At 40.4% G+C, this 22,500-nt stretch overlaps 2 protein-coding genes across 9 annotated transcripts in view; one reads left to right on the top strand and one right to left on the bottom strand.

Moving 5' to 3' along the window:
- The window catches only part of LOC121700734 (protein sidekick-2-like), a 169,936-nt gene that overhangs the window by 120,696 nt on the left and 26,740 nt on the right, over positions 1-22,500 (bottom strand).
- On the top strand, positions 495-15,760 carry LOC121700097. Of its 8 annotated transcripts, none has more exons than XM_042082800.1 (24): positions 495-768; positions 1,932-2,045; positions 2,226-2,388; positions 2,552-2,744; positions 3,377-3,485; positions 3,574-3,635; positions 3,898-4,012; positions 4,244-4,305; positions 4,915-5,029; positions 5,260-5,321; positions 5,939-6,041; positions 6,130-6,191; positions 6,456-6,570; positions 6,803-6,864; positions 8,235-8,349; positions 8,565-8,626; positions 9,766-9,868; positions 11,753-11,817; positions 11,955-12,015; positions 12,142-13,941; positions 14,022-14,081; positions 14,299-14,364; positions 14,877-14,942; positions 15,277-15,490. In XM_042082800.1, the coding sequence occupies exons 2-24, from the start codon at positions 1,943-1,945 to the stop codon at positions 15,321-15,323; spliced, it is 3,771 nt and encodes a 1,256-aa protein (XP_041938734.1). In that variant the 5' UTR covers positions 495-768; positions 1,932-1,942; the 3' UTR covers positions 15,324-15,490. The 8 variants fall into 8 exon arrangements, with proteins under 8 accessions (XP_041938734.1, XP_041938733.1, XP_041938731.1 ...); XM_042082795.1 differs by having other exon boundaries at positions 496-768; positions 15,258-15,760; XM_042082796.1 differs by lacking the exon at positions 495-768 and adding an exon at positions 839-1,117 and having other exon boundaries at positions 15,258-15,760.

Here is a 22,500-nt window from a genome sequence, read left to right as displayed (position 1 = left end):
CTAGTCTATCTGACCACAATCACTCACAGGACAGGCCACTTCACCTAGCAACAGACACAGCTTTAACGAGAGATCTACGGCTCAGATGATATCCCATAATAGGCCCACTTCATTCCCGTGCTTCCACGGTGCAGCGGGCACAAGGCAGGGTGACCTATGGGCTGTAAACTGAACACATTACATTTAACGAGGAAGTAAACCGACTGACTGGCGGACCGAATCATTCATGCTTCCTTTATTTTGGACCACGATGACCCCTGTGTGGTGGTGTGTGTGTGTGTGTGTGTGTGTATGTGTGTGTGTGTGTGTGTATGTGTGTGTGTGTGTGTGTGTGTGTGTGTGTTTGTTTCAGGGCATAGAAGGACAGTTTTCAAGACATTTAAAAGAGCAACGAGGACCCTCTCGTATAGGAGGACAGTTGGCTGTCCTCATAAAAATAAACCCTATAAAACCTTTTCTCAGCATGTTTTAATACCCAAAAAAGTGGTTTTCTCAAAAGTCCTTATGTACCAAAAACCTGACATATTTTGTATATTTGTGTGTCCGCCACTGCCCCCTATCGGTGGTCGTGGTCCCTGCATGCTGCGACACACAAGCGCGGGAAATTATACACAACGCGGGAAATTATACACAACGCGCGAAATTAGACGCTAAATCAACACTGCGCATGCTCATACTGATTGGCTGGATAGAAGACAGCTGCTACACCTGTGATCACCAGATTCATTTGCTGGGAGTTCTTCTGGAAATGCACGTTGTGGAGAGAAGGTAAGAAATCCATAACAAAACGTTTTAATAGGTAGGCCTAATAGCAGTGTTATTGTGGTATGTAATATAGGTAAATGCTTGTTGAATGACATAATGTTAAAGACTTAAACAAAAATAGCCTACTGTGTGATAAGTAGCCTAGCCAGTTAATTCCATATAGCCTACTACAGCCCAGAGATAGCACCAATAGACTGTATTCCAAGTAGATTAAGCGTTTTTATTCCCAGCGATTCTCCCAGAATTACCTATTGGTAGGAAATGTACTTGACCTAGGCTACTGTTAGCTGGCTAGGTGCATGCTATTGTTATTGCCAATGCTATTGCAGGGAGACTGAACCCTCCGATCCAGGTAAGTGGCCTGGATATTTAAAACTACCACAAAGAAATTAGTCAAGGAATAGCAAACACCAATGTTGGCAGATCAGTTACGACCAGTAGTGTTGAAAGATGGTATATCGATCTTATTTCATCCATTTGGTAAGATTAACACTATATTCAGAGCATTGCTAGCTATCGGATGGGAAAAGTATATTGAAGAGGTCACGTTGGACAAACTAAGGCTTTAGATAGACGAATGACAGTAATTTATGAATACGTTGTCAGACGGCTGTAAATGTATTTTGTTTTTGTTTGCTTTTCATCAGAGGCGTCAGACTTTTACTAACGTCAATTTCGCTAGCAAACTACATTACAACGTTGCTCTTTATGCTCCTAAACCACGAACAGCACACAGTGGTATTGGGGGAGGGAGGGGGGCTACAATCGTGACTATCAATGTTAAACTTTATTTTAAGTCTGAATTGTTCCAATTTCTTTGAAGAGGTAAGGGAGGACGTGCCCATCTAGACAACTAATAGACTAAATATTAAGTAGCCCAACATTATCTCCTACGTGTGGAAATTATAGCCAGAGGTTATGGCTTGGCAAGCTTAATGTCCAGCACATAGAATTTTGACGGCTAAGCTAAGGTCTGTGGTAAATGAGTGCTTTGTTTAGATCTCCGTTGAGTTTATCCTTTAACATAGCCTACATTTTCTGTTTCTCTATTTCTTTGTATGCATTGTCATTTAGTATCTGAACATACTGTTTGAATATACATGGTATTAGTGAGATGAGTAGTGAAGTTGTTTTGTTGTTTACATTTTTGTTATTAATTTCCTTAGTAACTTCTGTCATGCCACGGAGAACTACTCCTCTTCAGGATGCCACTAATCACATCCTTGCAGGAAGAGACAAGAATTCAATGTTAGAGATCAAATATATTAATCCAGTTAAAGGTGAGTGACTGACACACTGTAGGCTAGACTGAAGGTTACATGTCACTGGTTCTTGAATTGACGTTGCATTGTAGCAATTTATAGGAATAATTCAGTTGTATGTGATTATTTGCATTGCTGAGTTTTATCCAATAGATATAGTCTGCTACCCCTGTTACTCTAATAAGGTTGTGTCTGCAGGTCGTGGTATCTTCACTTTAGCTGTTTTCAATCAAGGAGACTTTGTGGTGGAGTATAGAGGGGAGCTCATTGATGCAGCTGAAGCTGAACATAGACGTAAACTGTACCACAATGCATGTTCGATCTTCATGTTTGACTTCACATGGAAGCGGAAGACATGGTGGTAGGTTCAGAATGACTAATATGTTTAGATTACTATAGTGAGAAGTCAGGATTTCTGAAGTAAAGATCTCATGTTGCATTTTAACTTGCATCAACTGTGCATGTACAATTCAAAAGTGTCACTATAAACGTCTGTTTAGTGCATGATGTTTGTACATTTGCAGTATTGATGGAGCACTTGAAGATGGGTCATTTGGACGACTGGTAAACGATGAGCACAAGGCACCAAATTGCAGAATGAAGTTGATCGAAGCAGATGGGAAGCCACATCTCTGCCTTTTTGCACTGAAGGAAATTATGGCTGGAACTGAAATCACTTATGACTATGGTGGGAAAGAATGGCCCTGGCGTAAAGAGGTGGGTCATTTTGATTTTATCCCCATATGAATTGGTGTCAAGGTTTAAAAAGTATAGCCTATATTTTGACATCTTGATAAAAATGAAATCCTCTCTTTGTGTTAAGCTGTGTCCGTTTCATGAGGCCACAGAGATTACACAATACCTATCGTTTGTTAGTGCCAACAATCATAACCAAAAAACAGAAGTCACATCTTGGTGGTCTTCAATCTGGTTTTCAGTCAATCGTGTCTCTCTCCTACCGTGGAAATCCAGAGTTCACGCGAGAGCACAATGGAATTGTCTCGGCGAGACACTCTGGCAATGATGCACGTTACTTTTACCCCGATATCCCGGGGAACCAGCTAAACTGATGAAGACAGCACTGTAACGTTGGAGGACGGTACACATTGGTCGTAGTGTTATCCAATTGCATGCAGTGAGATTTTTAAATGCATGCTTGTTGCCGTCCCTCGAGTTGGGCCATTACATTGTTCGTGGCCAGACCCTTAATCTTTCTAGATTACCAGGGTCTGGATTTTCCAGGCTATCTCTCTCCCAGATGATGCCAGCAAGCTTATCTGTATGTTTTGTATATTTCCCCTACTGTTACAACCACTGCTGCCCAATTTTTTTCTGTTTAACTTGTTTAGACACAACTCAGTGGTGGAAGTTTCCCTTCTGGCCAACACTCCGTTGCAGAGCTTAGTGACCACGCCCATGACTTGGAACCCAATGTTTTCTCTACAGACTTATTCAGAGGTGAGTCCCTGCTTGAAGAAGCAATGCCTGGTAAATACTGGGGTCTTGCAAGGCACTGTGCCTTCATGTCCTGTGTTCTCTTCAACAGACACCGAATTGAGAGCAGAGTGTCAGTCATCCACTCCCACACCAGACAACCCTGCGCATGAGGTTAGTTTGAATTCAGCTGTTTATTTCGGGATGTATGAATGATTAGAAATTATATAGTTTCGTAAGGGACATATTTATCAATGAATTACAATTATACTGCAGGTACAGTCTGAATCTTTTGTCGGTACTGATAGCCATCAATTCACACTTTGTTCCCCTGTCTACATCGTTTTCAGTGTCATAAACTTAAAGGTTTGAGTGAAATAGACACTGTACCAGTTGATGCCTGTTCATCTTTGCATATTGCTGTTCATTTTTTTAGGTGCACTGTGTCAGAGGTCAGTGTGGCACTTCTTCTGCGAAAGAGGGGATTGGAGAAGTTGGTGTCCAGCACCAGGAGGTGTTATCCCCTGTGTTCTCAGCAGAGCTTGCCAGTGGTCAGTTATAGTTTTGAGTAAATGTTGTTAACTTCTGGCAATGCATGTCATGCCTGCTAAGGGTTTGCAGCATGAAAAATGTGGCAATATCAGGCCATATATCATGTCTTGATGGACATTTTGAGTAGAATATTGTCTGTCAGGGATGTAAGTTGAGTATAGTATACCTATATGTGGTTTTATGACTTGAGGAAAGACAAACACTGAATCTCCCTGTGTTCTCTTGTATAGAGACTGAATCAAGATCAGGGTGTCAATCATCCAGAGCCGCGCCAAATGACTCTGCTTGTGAGGTGAGTTTTTGAAATTGACCAATGGTTAGAAGTACTGTGGTGTTCCATGGAACACAATGTTCAGTGTTTTAGTAAACATCTTGCAGCTACAGTGGAAATGTCTATTCAGTATGGATGGTTTTACTAACCATGGTGTCCCCCCAACACTGTTTTTTTCCTGAGTGTGCCATACACTGGGAGTTCAATAACAGAAGACTTAGAGTTTGATCAAGGATGTCATTAGAAGTCCAAAGGACCATGTCCTTGCATAACATGAGTTTGTCTGTGTTACAAACTGTCCTCACATAACATGAATATTCCCCTGTGTCACACACAGATGTAGAAACTACAGCACATGCTTGTAAAGTGGCTAGTTAAGGAATAGCGTTTTGTCTCTTTAATACACATTCTTACTTGTGGCATCAATATGTACCTACAGTATATGGTGCATTGTCAGCTGTTTCTTGCGGCTTGATGATGTAATTTGTTATGCAGTGACATGCCTTCCTTATCCAAAATGGTTGCTAAATCTTGTTAAATATTCTGTCTTTGCACATACTGTATGGAGTATTCCTATCTGTACCAGTTGATGCCTGTTCATCTTTGCATATTGCTGTTAATTTTTTTTAGGTGCACTGTGTCAGAGGTCAGTGTGGCACTTCTTCTGCGAAAGAGGGGATTGGAGAAGTTGGTGTCCAGCACCAGGAGGTGTTATCCCCTGTGTTCTCAGCAGAGCTTGCCAGTGGTCAGTTATAGTTTTGAGTAAATGTTGTTAACTTCTGGCAATGCATGTCATGCCTGCTAAGGGTTTGCAGCATGAAAAATATGGCAATATCAGGCCATTTTTCTATGTCTTGATAGACGATATTCTACTCAAAATGTCCGTCAGGGATGTGAGTTGAGTATATTATGCCTTTGTGGTTTTATGACTTGAGGAAAGTCAAGCACTGAATCTCCCGGTGTTCTCTTGTACAGAGACCGAATCAAGATCAGGGTGTCAATCATCCAGAGCTATGCCAAATGACACTGCTTGTGAGGTGAGTTTGAATTTACCTGTGTTTTGAAATTGACCAATGGTTAGAAGTACTCTAATGTTCCATGGAACACAATTTTCAGTGTTATAATGATTGTCACATATTGTGTGTTAGTGTAGGCTATATTTAAACTGTATTTCGAGTTTAATATCGGCATGTCGACTTTAAAGTCGAAATGACATTTCAACTTTATTCTCGAAATGTCGAGTTTAATCTCGTCATGGCAAACATTTTTTTTTTCTCTTTGTGTGGCCCTAATACTCCGTCGTAGAATTATCATTATTTTGACAGCATTAGAAACCTATTAATTTGCAGTGGTTTATGGTGTAAGTTCCTTTACTTGGACAATAGCATATCTATACAGTCTTTTACTGTTTACTTTTTTTTTTATTATTGTAATTAAATGTTTTCTAGTCATTATTTACCACATAGTTAGCATAGAATGTTTTGTTGCGTATGTTGCGTTGGTATTTAAATATTTTTCATTTTTTTCTTGTCATCCTATACAGTTGCTAAACATTTAGAACATGTGTCTTTAAACTCTGTCTTAGTACAACTTTACAATAAACTTATGTGATATTCAAGTCCTCATCTGCATCTGTTCAACTTTTTATACACAGCGAAATAGTGGAAGCTTCCCTTCTGGCCAACACTCCGTTGCAGAGCTTAGTGACCACGCCCATGACTTGGAACCCAATGTTTTCTCTACAGACTTATTCAGAGGTGAGTCCCTGCTTGAAGAAGCAATGCCTGCCAAATACTGGGGTCTTGCAAGGCACTGTGTCTTCATGTCCTGTGTTCTCTTCAACAGACACCGAATTGAGAGCAGAGTGTCAGTCATCCACTCCCACACCAGACAACCTTGCGCATGAGGTTAGTTTGAATTCAGCTGTTTATTTCGGGATGTATGAATGTTTAGAAATGATATAGTTTCGTAAGGGACATATTTATCAATGAATTACAATTATACTGCAGGTACAGTCTGAAAATCTTTGTCGGTACAGATAGTCATCAATTCACACTTTGTTCCCCTGTCTACATCGTTTTCATTGTCATAAACTTAAAGGTTTGAGTGAAATAGACACTGTACCAGTTGATGCCTGTTCATCTTTGCATATTGCTGTTCATTTTTTTTAGGTGCACTGTGTCAGAGGTCAGTGTGGCACTTCTTCTGCGAAAGAGGGGATTGGAGAAGTTGGTGTCCAGCACCAGGAGGTGTTATCCCCTGTGTTCTCAGCAGAGCTTGCCAGTGGTCAGTTATAGTTTTGAGTAAATGTTGTTAACTTCTGGCAATGCATGTCATGCCTGCTAAGGGTTTGCAGCATGAAAAATGTGGCAATATCAGGCCATTTATCTATGTCTTGATGGACATTTTGAGTAGAATATTGTCTGTCAGGGATGTGAGTTGAGTATAGTATACCTATATGTGGTTTTATGACTTGAGGAAAGTCAAACACTGAATCTCCCTGTGTTCTCTTGTACAGAGACTGAATCAAGATCAGGGTGTCAATCATCCAGAGCCACACCAAATGACTCTGCTTGTGAGGTGAGTTTGAATTTACCTGTGTTTTGAAATTGACCAATGGTTAGAAGTACTGTGGTGTTCCATGGAACACAATGTTCAGTGTTTTAGTAAACATCTTGCAGCTACAGTGGAAATGTCTTCTATTCAGTATGGATGGTTTTACTAACCATGGTGTCCCCCCAACACTGTTTTTTTCCTGAGTGTGCCATACACTGGAAGTTCAATAACAGAAGACTTAGAGTTTGATCAAGGATGTCATTAGAAGTCCAAAGGACCATGTCCTTGCATAACATGAGTTTGTCTGTGTTACAAACTGTCCTCACATAACATGAATATTCCCCTGGGTCACACACAGATGTAGAAACTACAGCACATGCTTGTAAAGTGGCTAGTTGAGGAATAGCGTTTTGTCTCTTTAATACACATTCTTACTTGTGGCATCAATGTGTACCTACAGTACAGTTGTGCTCATAAGTTTACATACCCTTAGCATATACATGCTAAAGTTGACTAAAAAGAAGAATAAAAAATATCATCTTTTGAAAATTGATCTTAATGTCTTAATAAAAAAATGAGGAAAAATCCAACCTTTAAAGACACCAATTTTCTTTGTGAATGAATTATGTATTGTAAATAAATAAATGTTCTTCCTTACAATACAAGTGCTCATAAGTATACATACCCCTATGTTAAATTCCCATAGAGCCAGGCAGATTTTTATTTTTAAAGGCCAGTTTCATGGATACCGGATACTATGCATCCTGATGAAGTTCCCTTGAGCTTTGAAATTGAAATTAAAATAGCTTCACATACCCTTCACCATACATATAGATTGGCTATCATATAGGTGGTTTTATTTCAGTTAGCCGCTAACAATTTCACCTGTGTTTTGAAATTGACCAATGGTTAGAAGTACTGTGATGTTCCATGGAACACAATGTTCAGTGTTTTAGTAAACATCTTGCAGCTACAGTGGAAATGTTTTCTATTCAGTATGGATGGTTTTACTAACCATGGTGTCCCCCCAACACTGTTTTTTTACTGAGTGTGCCATACACTGGGAGTTCAATAACAGAAGACTTAGAGTTTGATCAAGGATGTCATTAGAAGTCCAAAGGACCATGTCCTTGCATACCATGAGTTTATAACACAGACAAACTGTCCTCACATAACATGAATATTCCCCTGTGTCACACACATATGCAGAAACTACAGCACATGCTTGTAAAGTGGCTAGTTAAGAAATTTGTTATGCAGTGACATGCCTCCCTTATCCAAAATGGTTACTAAATCTTGTTAAATATTCTGTCTTTGCACATACTGTATGGAGTATTCCCATCTGTACCAGTTGATGCCTGTTCATCTTTGCATATTGCTGTTCATTTTTTTAGGTGCACTGTGTCAGAGGTCAGTGTGGCACTTCTCCAATCCCCTCTTTCACAGAAGAAGTTGGTGTCCAGCACCAGGAGGTGTTATCCCCTGTGTTCTCAGCAGAGCTTGCCAGTGGTCAGTTATAGTTTTGAGTAAATGTTGTTAACTTCTGGCAATGCATGTCATGCCTGCTAAGGGTTTGCAGCATGAAAATGGCCTGATATTGCCACACTTTTTTTTATGTCTTGATGGACATTTTGAGTAGAATATCGTCTGTCAGGGATGTGAGTTGAGTATATTATGACTTGAGGAAAGTCAAGCACTGAATCTCCCTGTGTTCTGTTGTACAGAGACCGAATCAAGATCAGGGTGTCAATCATCCAGAGCTGTGCCAAATGACTCTGCTTGTGAGGTGAGTTTGAAATTACCTGTGTTTTGAAATTGAACAATGGTTAGAAGTACTGTGATGTTTCATGGAACACAATTTTCATTGTTTTAGTTAGGGCTGCTGCTATCGATTCTTTTTGTAATTGATTAATCTAGTACTTTATTGATCGATTAATCGGATCACTTTTTTCCCGTTTTTAAACAACCAATACAAATAATGCATAACGAAAATGATGTGGCTGTTGCCACAATTGTCACAGAGGTTTTCATTCTAACTCCAACGTTTGGCTCCAAAACTAAGCCCATTTATTGCAATTTACCCATTTAGTGTTTTTAAGTGCCAGTGCCAACATTAAATAATGTTAAAAATGTTAAAAATGCTCTCTGTAAAATTGCTGCCTTTTGTTTATGACTGAGCTGGGTGAACAAAGCTGTTCATACTATGTTGTGACGTCTGTATTGCAAACACGTGCACAGATTTTTCCAGGGGTTTTCCAGATAGTCCAGGGTTTATCAATCTATTTCCTTGCAGTTTGAGGTTATGTAGTGCTGTGGCTAGGAAGAAGAGAATAATCAGTTTCCTTGCCCCCATCAGTTAATTTCCGGCTGTTTCGCTAGTGGTCTGTATTGTAGAACATTTTTTCATTCTTCCTAGCACTCGCTGTCTTCAAACAACAGGGCTGTAGGTTGATTTACCCTGGACCTGGAGTTTAACTTTTAGTGTTAAGCAAAGCCATTGATTGGTAGAGATCCCTGTTGCCATTTCTTTTTTTACAGATGATAGAAGTTAAGCAGGGTAAATCTAAATTTGGCTTTGGACACAGGTTCCGAAACTAGATGTGTTTCTGTTTTTTTTTTAAATGTCAGATGAAGGTTTACTTCATTATTTAGAGGAATTGTTGTCTTTGCCATCATCACAAGAGAAGCATATCTTTCTCTTTTGTGTGTGTGATGAGTGACACCCCAACAGTTAGCTAAACTTAAGTCACAGGAATTGAATATATATGCTTCTATATTATAAAAGTAACTTCTTTACCCCTTCTCATCTCTCCTGATGGATTTGAAGAAAAGTACATGGATTTGTGTGAAAGTAAAACAATTCATGATACAATTTGTGTGTAAAGGTTTTATATTTATTTCATGTTTTGAAAATGTTTGTCACAGTGTACAATCCATAAGCTGGTTTTTGAATCGGTGAGAATTGACAAATGCTGGATATGCCATTCACCTTTCACATCTATCAGATGGCACGGTGTAAGATGCAAACGTAAGTGTGTTTTTCATCTTCTCCTAATTAATGCATTTCTCAGTATAAGTAGTTTCATTTCATGCCATGGGTCAGTTCCAGACTCGCACCTATAAATCATAAAAACATGTTGATTGAATGTTTTATCAAGTCACACCATTGCGGTGAAAGACACTGGAGTAGCAGATACTATGACGTGCCAGGCAAGTGAGTTTGCAAGATGAGGCACATGGCAGATAACAGAGAGCATACCTGTAAATTAGTCGCCTTTTGGCAAATTTTACTGTTTTGGAATTGAAATGGGCCATTAACATGAAGCGAAGGGTTTTTTTTTTTTTATTGGGGGGGTCAGGGAGTCGGAGAAGCCGCATCACAAATCTATCACGCAGGGTTTCCTTATGCCTGGAGACTTTCGCCTTTGGATGTTGAACAAGTCCTTAATTCCTTTGCTATTATCATTTATATTATTAGGCTATCTATATTGTTCTTTGTTATTAGACTTAGACCTAAGTTAGGCTACAACCTTAAATCCTTGCAAATGTTTCATTCTTTCATCCGGTTCGCTGCAGTGCGGATAAATCCATCTTTCATGGACTTTATTAATTTGTGTGACTCCGAAATAAAATTACAACTTATAGATGAGTTGTTTTCAATGTTAACCCAATCGCACAATAAACGAAACACCACTGTTTGAATTGTTGTATAGACAAATTCCAACAAGCCCATATTTGCAATGTTACCAATGCAAATAACACATTTCTTGGTTTGATGCGCTACTGTACGTGAACATAGGAAAATGTTTGTGCTTCTTCGTCAGCATTATTAAAGATTAGCTTGGCTGAAAAGCATAATGCACGTCTCATTATGCATACGTTTCATTATGTGTAAGTGAGTATCAACACAAGGAAAATGCCATCAACTCTATGGTGCGCTCAGGACATTGATGAAGTCATTTTGTACATACGCTCAACTTTGAAGATGATGTTAAACCCTTCGACTTTCAACTTTTTCTAACTTTGTGCCTTCCAATAAGTCACTGGGTCTATATTTAAGCATCTGAGTTGATAATAGATCGAGTGGGCTTTTCAAGTGGACTTCAAATTTAGTTTGGCTAATTGAGATGATAAATATACTGTATAAAAGGTAATGATGAACATAAACTTTAGGCCTAATAAATCCAGAACTAATTCAATAGATCCACCAAGCAATTGGCAATCCAAATGCTTGTAGGTGTCTCCACACCTTTCCAGTTACTTTCCTTTTATTCTCAGAAGCCTTATTAGCTTAATTAATTGTATTAAGGATAAACATTTCAGCATTTCTGTTCCACATTAGACCATTCTGCCAGAAATCTTTGAGCCAAGGATTCATTCTGAAAACGGCCTACACCTTGCACATTACGCATTAAAAAAAGAATCCGTGTTTGGTCAGGTCAGGCTACTAATGTGTCTGTTTTTACAGTAACAGTTTATAATCAGAATCTCAAATCTCTTGATTGTTAGGAGGATGCCATATTATGTCATATTTTTAAGTTTAATTAGATAATTATCTGTCTGGAAATACCATAAGAATGCACCATTTGAACAGTCATTTTTCAAAACATTCTGTTTTTCGTTATGAACGTTAGTGAGTGAATTTAATGTGTGGGATCACTACATACTTTTTTTTAACTGACTTCAAATGGGTAATGTAAAGGCTCTGCCACTCCAGTGAATTCTACCTTAATGGTTGAAACGTGTACTTTTTGTTAAAGTTTTAGCCATCACTCAAACGGTGCATTTGTACTGAACAGTTCATTTTGTTAGCATTTCTTAATTGTGTATGTTTCATAAGTGTGAAGCTTATTCCATTTAATAAGAAAATGAGTATGCAATTGGTCAACAATTGATAAATTTTTGTCTGAAGAATGCTGTGGTGTGTGGCACAAAATCTGCCTCCAGAAGTCCTCAGAAGACTGGGATATATCAGATGTAAGTGAACATTGAAGTATAATATGCTTAATATCAATATGATGGCTTTTAGCAGTTTGTTTTTGACACCATCCTTCCCATGTGTATTTCTGTTTATTAAAATATGCTGTAATTAATTAATTTAATATACTTTACAGGATGATGTCTCATCTGGTGATGAGTACATCCCAGAGTCTGTATCGGATTCAGAAAGCTCAGGAACAGAGTTGAGTGCCGAGTTGGCTGAACCATCCAAGAAGTCCCATACCAATATGCCTGATTTAGTTACTTTTGCTCACCCAGAACCAGAAAGCTCTGAGTCTGTATCGGATTCAGAAAGCTCAGGAACAGAGTTGAGTGCCGAGTTGGCTGAACCATCCAAGAAGTCCCATACCAATATGCCTGATTTAGTTACTTTTGCTGAACCAGACCCCGAACCAGAACCAGAAAGCACTGTGGATATTCTTGGCCAAAGTAAATCTTCCTTAAGATTCCTTAAAAGCCAAGTCAATTATTGTTTTGTATGTGGGAAACCTCAAACAAAATTTGCACGTCATCTCGAGAAGCATGTAAATGAAAATGCTGAAATCGCACAGGCACTCCAGTTCCCCAAATCATCAAAGGACAGAAGGGTTCTTCTTGAGAAATTCCGAAACCTTGGCAACTTCAAGCATAACTCGACTGTTAAAACCACAGGGTCAGGCTGTCTTAAAGTGAAAAGGAGTTCCAAACAGAGTAGCAGCCCTGAGACATATGATTACTGCTTGTACTGTAAGGGTATGTTATCCAGAAAAGAACTTTCTCGACATATGAAAAGATGTGCTCTAAGACCCGAGAATAATGTTGAAGAGGGACCTGAGTGGACAGAGAGGGTCATTGGTATAGCATCTGCTCAATTTACAATGTCCCAGCCAATTTCAAGTGAACTTTGGTCAGTGCTGGGCAAAATGCACAAGGATGACGTGTCCACTGCAATAAGGAATGATCATTATCTCATGCAGTTTGCCCAGTCCCTCTTTAATAAGCATGGGAGTGACAGATCAAAGCATGAGTATATAAGACAGAAAGTAAGGGAACTTGGGAGATTACTTGTGACTTTGCGCCACACAACTAGAATCCATAACATGGAAGAGGCAATAAAACCAGGCAACTTCTTTACTCTTACTGGTGCTGTTAAGAGAGTTTCAGGTTTTGATCACCAACACAACACATTCAAAGCCCCAAGTCTGGCTCTTAAAATTGGGCATTCTCTCAGAAAGATAAGTGACCTCATCATGTGTCGTGCCCTAATGGAAGAGGACCAAGAGGGGGTCGATTCCATCAAGAGGTTTCATACACTTCATGAAACAAAGTGGTCTGAATTAGTTTCCCATTCTGCCTTATCAAACCTGAGTGAGGCAAAATACAATAAGAGCACCAGGCTTCCACTGGCCAAAGACGTTCAGAAGCTGCAGTTATATCTTGGTCAGCAAGTGGAATTGGCTAAGGAGAAACTAGCCGATAACCCAACAGCAGGCACTTATGCAGCACTAGCAAAGGTGACCCTCTGTCAAGTCATTTTGTTTAATAGGAGAAGGGAAGGTGAAGTGGCAAGGATGACTGTAAACAATTTTGAAGATCGTGATGTGTCACAACTAAATGATGACATAAGCACTGGGCTTACAGAAGTTGAGAAGAGACTTTGCAAACAATTCGCCAGAGTGGAATTGAGGGGGAAAAAAGGACGAAAGGTTGCTGTGATCCTGACCCCTGATATGACTGCTAACCTGTCACTCCTCATTAGTAAGAGGAAAGAGTGTGGAGTAACTGAAAACAACAATTACCTCTTCGCTATTCCTTGTAGTGATGGTCATTACAGAGGACAGTTTGGTCAATTTGCAGATGCTTGTGGAGCCGAAGATCCTCAAAACCTCAGATCAACTAACCTTCGCAAACAGATCGCCACAATAAGCCAAGTCATGAACTTGAAAGATAATGAACTGGACCAGCTGGCCGACTTTCTCGGCCATGACATTAGGGTGCATAGGGAGTACTATCGACTGCCCCAATCAACGATTCAGCTGGCTAAGATCTCAAAGCTGCTTATGGCTATGGAGAAGGGAAGTGTGAAGGATATTCAAGGAAAATCTCTGGATGAAATTGGTGGTATGAATCATTTACACATTGTTAAATCTGCTTGGTGTGTATGGTTGCTGTAATAACCTTTTTACAATGTCATTTAATAGATGACATAGACAAAATGGATACAGGATCACAGCAACTCCCTAATGTTTCCACATTGCAAGGTACTGTTAAAATGGGGTCCCAAGGCTACTGAAATTGTTGTATTCCGTGTTGCGGATGTTGTAATTGTATTGGTGAAATATTTAAAATAGGCTTTTTTTTTATTGACATTTAGATGACCTCCTACTGTTATTTCACAGATGTAGGAACTTTTTATTGCCTACCCTAGCTGTGTATTTGATACCATTGTTTTTTTTTTTTGTCTTTTGTTGTTCTTAGACAATGAAGAAATGTTGACTTCTGGGACTTTTGGATCACCTCATCTCTCCGAGACTGCAGCTCAAGGTATAATCTCAATGATGGACCCAACATTTGCCAAACATATCATGTAATGAGCTGGAGTCTGTGGGTTCATTAGAGTGTATTAAAAGTGTTTGTCAGGAATTGTCCAGTAGTACGATGGTTAGAAACTTTGTTAAGCTTACCTTTTTGTCATCTCTTTTCATTGTGACACATACATGTATGCATTGTGGTTAGTATTTTGATGTGTTCAGTAGTTTGCATGATCATTTTAAAACTACAGGGAAGACTTGGCCTGTGTAAAATGTACATAATTTCCTAGTAAAATTATCACTCAAGGTATGGTTGCAAAGTCAGGCTCTCCTTACTTCACCCGGTTCAACAACTTTGCCATGAGCATAGTTATTATAATATAGAATTGGCTGTCTGCTTGTTATGTGCATGGTAGTAGAATATATTACAGTTTTACATGTATCCCCTCTATGCCCATGGTGTTTGATTGGTTGGCAGACAGGCTCTTTAAGCCCATACATTTATACTGTGCAATGTTTTTTTAGATGACCAGGGGAACTCTGCCTGTGTAACTTCTGGTTCACCTCATCTCCCTGACTCCGTTACTCAAGGTATTATTTAAATGCGGTGCCATGTCCATCACTAGGCACACTTGCTAATGTGCAGTCAACACTTACATTATGTTTGATTAGGCATATAAAGCATATAAAGAAGCTGGGTGTATTTTGTTTTTAACAAGCAGTGTAATGAAATGTCATGTTAATGAAAACAATCCAACTTTGATTTTTAGCAGATCTCAATTTATTACCACATACATTTTGTCTACACAAGTTCCAGTTTGTTTGGCAATTTTGAACAGCAACATCCCTACCTGCAAGTACATTCTTTTTCTTTTTTTATCTTCTAATATTTTTTTAATTGTTCAGGTTTCTGTGTTTCATCAAGGCGGTGTACGAAGAGACCATGGTCTGAGGAGGAGATACAAGCGGTGATGAAACATCTAAGGCCTTTTGTTGAAAACGGTGTCACTGCCACCAGCGGGCAGTGCCTGGAGTGCAAGGAAAAGGAACACCCTATCTTGGAGACCAGATCCATTCAAAACATTAGAGATTTTGTCCGCAACAGAGGCTTGGCCTTTAAAAGGCATTCAAATGCTAAACGCTAAATGCTCTTTTGGATAGCTTGAGCCTTTACCTTTCTAGGCATGTTTTACAAGTTGGTGTCCTGTGTTCAGAAATGGGTTAGGTCACTTCATTTATTTTGCTCACAGGCAGTTTTTTGTTTTGTTTGTTTTGCTTTGTGGTTAGCCTGGGCCTTTTAATGTCAGGATTCACTTTTATTTTCCTTTATTATTTTTTAAAATGCTGTCCTTGTTAAGGAAGGAAGAGATTCTTGAGGTGACCAAATCAAATATAGTTCAGTGATTCAACGAATGTGTTGTGTGTTAATAATAACAAACCTAGTTAAGTAGTAACATTTGGCCCACGGGTAGGTAGACCCCATCAGATAAGAGCCGTGGTGTAATCTGTAAACTTTTGTAACTTGACAATTTGATTGGAGGTACTGATGTTTTCTATAGGAAGAAGTGTAGAATGGAGTGATTGTGCTGCCTGTGTACATCATCTGCAAATGATGTCTCAATCTGATGTTATTCACACTTATTTCAACTTGTGTGCCAAATTGTAATGCACAACAGATGTCAACAAAAAACAAAAATGACCTCTTAATATATTCCATATTATTATAATGGTGTGCCTCAGTCACTTTGGTCTTATAAGCCATGCGTCCTTTCAAAACAGGTTATACTTGGTGTATGTGTATGGTGACCTGGCCTTACAGACCTTGTGTCCTTTCAAAACAGGTTATACTTGGTGTATGTGTATGGTGACCTGGCCTTACAGACCTTGTCCTTTCAAAGCAGGTTATACATAGTGTATGTGTATGATGACATCACTTTGGTCTTATAAGCCATGTGTCCTTTCAAAACAGGTTATACTTGGTGTATGTGTATGATGACATCACTGACCTTGTACACCACACTGTCCTTATAGACAGTGTTACAGAGAAGTCTTTACAAACCACCAAAAAGTCAGAAAAATAGCCATTTTTTATATCTCAGTTGTGCAAAGAAAATCTTTTAATTTTAAGTCGTGTATAGGTTCCCTGATTTTTTTCATGATTTTTGGTATGTTTTTTGTAGCTCTAGCACCACTGGAACCTGGTGTCCTCGCAGCCCTATGCCAAGTCTGATTTGCCCAAAAAATCCAAAATTGTCCCTATAGTCCGATAAACGGGTATAGGTGTGTGTGTGTGTGTGTGTGTGTGTGTGTGTTAGGTGTTGTGGTGTGGTGTGGTTTGGTCTGGTGTGTGTGTGTGTGTGTGAGTGTGAGTGTGTGTGTGTGTGTGTGTGTGTGTGTGTGTGTGTGTGTGTGTGTGTGTGTGTGGTGTGGTGTTGTGTGGTCTGATGTGTGTGTGAGTGTGTGTGTGTGTGTGTGTGTGTGTGTAGTGGGGTGGTGTGTACAGCTCTTCTGTGTTTTCTGCTGTTGTTGTACGATCAGTAATTATATTAGCGTTTTAGTCGGCCCAGCATGGGCCAAGCTAAACTATGCTTGCGATAATGAGTGCTAAATGCTGCTAGCGTCAAAGACCTAAATATAAACATCGCTGAATAAAACTATTTAAACAACTGTTGTTCCTGGCCTTTTTCTTGAAAATGTGTTTGACAGGTTTGCTAACGACTTTCACTCAGATTGTCTGGAAACTAATTTAGCAGCTGTCAGAGATCATTAGAAATGTCAGAAGCAAGGGCCAAACATGTGTGTGTGTGTGTGTGTGTGTGTGTGTGTGTGTGTGTGTGTGTGTGTGTGTGTGTGTGTGCGTAAGGTGGCAATTTAGCAACCTCCTGAGAGCATTGATTGTCACCTGCAAAAGCTAAGCGTCATGGATCAAACTCCACTCTACCCTGTATAAAAAGGGAGAAAGGAGACGAGGAGAGACCACACACATCAATAACCCAAACAAATTTGCATCCACTGGAATTTGTTGATACGCTGAGACACAAATTGGGTCCAAAAGGCTACTTAAGGTTTTGGCTTCTCAAAACAAGAGAATAACTTATTACCTGATAGCCATATATTTCCAATGAATGTTCCGTTCTGAACAATCTAAAATGAGTTAACGTCCAATATCATTTATGTCCCTCATGAAATATTGCGTGTTTCTGATTTGGAGCCCTTAGAATTTTCAAATATGTGAGTATATGTGTTTACATGACGCTGGGCTGTCATATGAGTTGTGTAAATTATCAGTGTGTATGTGTATGTGTATGTGTATGTGTATGTGTATGTGTATGAGTATGTGTATGTGTATGTGTAAGTCTGTTTTATCTATTTGTGTGTGTGTGTGTGTGTGTGTGTGCGTGCGTGCGTGCGTGCGTGCGTGCGGGCGGGTGGGTGGGTGTGTGTGTGTGTGTGTGTGTGTTTGTGTGTGTGTCTGTGTTCTGGGCAGAGGCGTGAATGCATGACCAGTGAAGGGAACACTGATTGGCTGATCCAATTATGGTGAGGAGGAGTTTGACCCCATGTGTGAGTTGACTGCTCACTCATCACTCGTGGATGATCTGATTGTGGATCACTGCTCAGTCTTGTCACACAAGCACACACACACACACACACACACGCAATACGCCTCAGTTCTACGCTTACGCTGTCACTATCCATCCATTTCCAGGTCAGTTCTGAGGCGTGTGTGTGTGTGTGTGTGTGTGTGCGTTTTTTATTTTTGGGCCTAAAAGGCTACTTAAGGTTTTGGCTTCTCAAAACACGAGAATAACTTCATTACCTGATAGCCATAAATTTCCAATGAATGTTCCGTTCTGAACAATCTAAAATGAGTTAATGTCCAATATCATTTATGTCCCTCATGAAATATTGCTTGTTTCTGCTTGAATTTTCGAGTATGTGAGTATATGTGTTTACATGGCGCTGGGCTGTCATATGAGTTTTGTAAATTATCAGAATGTGTTGCGATTATGCATGTGTGAATGTGTACTGTATGTATATGTGTACACACACACACACACACACACACACACACACACACACACACACACACACACACACCTTGAGAGGAAACAGTCTACTGAGAACCACTCCAATCTTTCTAGCTCAGCATGTTATGCTACTGGGTGAGCACAAATGCAAGAGACCACAGAGATCAGGTTTTAACAGAATGTATTGTCCAACAAACTAAACGGAAGCCCACAGGCTTCACTTCAGAGAAGTCCTTCAGTCAAAATAGTCTTAACACACAGAAGATCCATCCAATAGAGGAATAAACATAGAAACAGAAGTCCCGGTTCAATTCACAAAAGTAGATGCAGGAAAAGGGCCAGCAGTTCAAAAATCCAAGGCAAATAATACTGTAAGTAATCCTTACAGACCGGGTCGATAGCACAGTAGCAGGCAGCACAGGAGTAGGATCCACAGGAGCAGAGTAAACACCATCCACGAGGGCGAAAACCATGACTGAGCATAGAATGGCAGACAACAGGGACTTAAGAAGGCCACACCAAACAAGCCACAGTTGAGCCCCATGATCATCAGTCACAGGGTCTCCCAGGGTGATTTCCAGGGGCTTGAGCCTTCTGGTGGCATCTCCTGGCAGACTGAGTTGTGACACAGCAGGTGACACCTCTGACTCAGGCTCCAAAGTATGTGTGTGTGTCTGTGCCTTTGAGCATGTGTGTATGTGTGTCTGTGTGTGTCTGTTTGTGTGTGTGTGTGTGTGTGTGTGTGTGTGTGTGTGTGTGTGTGTATGTGTGTTTGTTTGTGCTTGTAGTTAGTATGTGTGTTTGTATATGTGTTCTTACTGCATATTTGAGCATAAGTGTGAGTGTGAGCCCACGTATCTGTGTCTGAGTCTGTGTGTACACCCTTGTTAGTGTGTGTATGTGTGTGTGTGTGTGTGCGCGCGTGCATGCGTTGTGTGTATGTGATGATGGTGGTGTGCGGAGGTCAGCTCCCCTCCGGCCGCTGTGGCGGTGGAGCTAATTAGCACTAGCGTAGCGGGCGCGTGAGGGGAGAGGAAAGCACTAGTGGTGTGAGCGCCGGCCGGTCCCCGCGGTCGCCTGCATTAACAGCACTGTCACAGGGAATTAGCACACAGCCCACAGCCCACTTCCATCTTCATTACGCACACAAGCACACAACTACACAGTGGGCTTCTATTTCTGTGTGTGTGTGTGTGTGTGTGTGTGTGTCTGTGTGTGTGTGTGTGTGTGTGTGTGTGTGTGTGTGTGTGTGTGTGTGTGTGTGTGTGTGTGTGTATGCACGTGTGTGTTTTATCGATGTACTCTTCACATTCCCTCTGGTGGGTACGTCATATGTCTCTCTCTCACACACACACACACACTCTCCCAACACTTCACCTTTCTCCCCTCTGACCCTTCCCCGCAGCTATGCTGCTCCTGCATACACACACACCCTCTGGAGTGCAGACCGGTTCTCTCTTAGATTCAACAAGATATCATTCCCTCAGAGATGGACAGAGGTGACCAACACACACCCAGGGTGAAATCCCAGAGTCCTTGCAATGGCAATGCATGACTAAGTCCAACAGAATACATATGTTCAGCTAGCACCATGGAGAAGAAATGATAGCATGTCTATGTGCACTGATGGAGGTCTGAAGACCGAAACGTTTGTACATCACCTCACTTGGTAGCACCTTTTCTTGATGGATTAAACAATTTGTCTATTTTTTCAATGACAAATAATGGTGTGTGAGTTCTTTCTTGATTGACTGTAGCATGTCTGTGTGATGCAGGTGTTCTTCGGGTATCCGTACGCCAGACAGATCGAAACACACGCATGAGCAAGAACACGAGACAACTTCACAATTTCATATTTCTCCTTCTCTCTCTTTGTTCTTTTCTTTGTCAAAATAAATCTGAAATGTTTTAAGTGTCTCTCTTTCACCCTCTCTCTCTCTCTCTCTCTCTCAATTCAATTAAATTGAAATGTATATTGAGTAAAAAAAAAATCATAATGTGTTGTCAAAGTGTACAGAAATAAGCATAGATAAGCATATAAGCATAAGCATATGTAATTCATAAATAACAACATTATTATTATTAAGAAAAATCATTGTCTTTATAAAAAAGATAATGAACATAAACAAAACAAAAAAGATATTATCAATAAATCTCTCTCTACCTCTCTCTCCCTCCATCCCTCCCTCCTTCCTTCTCTCTCCTCCCTGTGTGGGTGTTGATGCTGGGCATCTGATGCCACTCTGTCAGCCCTGCAGCGGCAACAGTGGCGTTGGTGGCAGTTTCAGCCTGGCTGCCCTCGCCATCTCTACAATGACCTCCACCACACCCCCTCACACACACACACACACACACACACACACACACACACACACACACACACACACACACACACACACAGAGCCCAGAGCAGCCAATGATCCAGGCTGGCCTGAGAGGCAGAAAGAGGAGAGAGGAGGACAGAGAGATGGTGCATCCTTACGCTTAGTTGAACTTTCCCCCCAGGCAACGGGGACAGAGAGAGAGAGAGAGAGACTGAGAGTAGAGAGAGAGAGGGGGGTGTAGTAAAGAGAGAGATTTAAAGATAAAGAGAGATGTGGTGAGAATGAGAGAGAGAGAGAGAAGGAGAGAGAGAGACAGTCCCCCACACACAGTGCACAGTGACCGCTTGAGAGAAAATGACCCATATCTTTTTCATGTGTGTGTGGAGGATCATCAGCAGTGGATTTGAATGAACCTTAAAAATGATAATGAACATTCCACTCGGTGGGCCTCTAAGCCCTGCAAGCCAAGCGTTCAACAGTAATAGATACTTGGCACAATTAAAGGGATATCTCAGACACACTCAAATATTGACGCGTGAAGTGTAGTCAAGTGTCAAGAAAAGCAATTTACGAGCGAGATTTTTCTGTTTGGGAAAAAAAACATATCTCACTGCCACGATTTTTCTTTCCAGTTTGTTCCACTTATCCCGCTTGTTAAAAAGGAGTAAGTGTTAAAATGCAGCTTAATTCAAATCATTGAGCGAAGCTGAGCGCAAATTGAACCTTGATCTTTCTTGTTGTGAGTTTGGCTCATGCAGTGTAATGAATGAGCAGTCAGTAAACACATCAAACTGCAGCCTTGTTCTCAAAAATTACTGTAGTCCTCAACATACTGCTGGATCGCCTCCCCCTCCACCTGCTATGCCCTCATATGCTTCATCATCCTCATCATCCTCATCCTCGTCCTCAATATCATCATCATCATTGTCGCCATGATGATGCTCATCACCATCATCACCATCCTCATCCTCTTCCTCATCATTATCACCATCATCACTATCCTCATCCTCCTCATCATCATCATCATCATCACCATCATCACCATCCTCATCCTCCTCCTCATCATCATCATCATCATCATGATACTCATCATCATCATCATCATCATGATACTCATCATCATCACCATCATCACCATCCTCATCCTCCTCCTCATCATCATCATCATCATCATCATCATGATACTCATCACCATCATCATCATGATACTCATCATCATCACCATCATCACCATCCTCATCCTCCTCATCATCATCATCATCATCATGATACTCATCACCATCATCATCATGATACTCATCTTCATCATCATCATTTCTTGAATTTCCCCTGGGGATCAATAAAGTATCTATCTATCTATCTATCTATCTATCTATCTATCTATCTATCTACAGTACCTATCTATCTCTCTATCTATCTATCTATCTATCTATCTATCTATCTATCTATCTCATCATTATCATCATCATCATCATCATCATCATACTCATCATCATCACAGTTGCCATGATGATGATAATCACCATCATCATCATCATAATCATCATCATCATCATCATCATCATCATCATCATCATACCCATCATAATCATCATCATCATCGTCGTTGCCATGATGATGATAATCACCATCATCACCATCCTCATCATCAACATTGTCATCATCTTCATCATCCTCGCATGCTGTTTAGGCATGTCAGTTTGACTGGTGCTGTCACTCAAAACCAGACACAGAAGTCAGCCCTTTGTCCTCAGAAAGCCACACACACACACAGGGCTCTTGCCACACAGGAAC

This window comes from Alosa sapidissima, chromosome 24, assembly GCF_018492685.1.
Source record: "Alosa sapidissima isolate fAloSap1 chromosome 24, fAloSap1.pri, whole genome shotgun sequence".
NCBI classification, from domain to species: Eukaryota; Metazoa; Chordata; class Actinopteri; order Clupeiformes; family Clupeidae; genus Alosa; species Alosa sapidissima.
Note: the sequence above shows the minus strand (reverse complement) of the source record. Positions and strands in the feature narration are given on the sequence as shown.

Coding starts and splice junctions, on each gene's coding strand:
- LOC121700097 (XM_042082795.1), top strand. CDS start 1,943: ATGCCACGGAGAACTACTCCTCTTCAGGATGCCACTAATCACATCCTT. Junction 2,046..2,225: donor ATATATTAATCCAGTTAAAG/GTGAGTGACTGA, acceptor TTGTGTCTGCAG/GTCGTGGTATCTTCACTTTA. Junction 4,013..4,243: donor CTCAGCAGAGCTTGCCAGTG/GTCAGTTATAGT, acceptor TCTCTTGTATAG/AGACTGAATCAAGATCAGGG.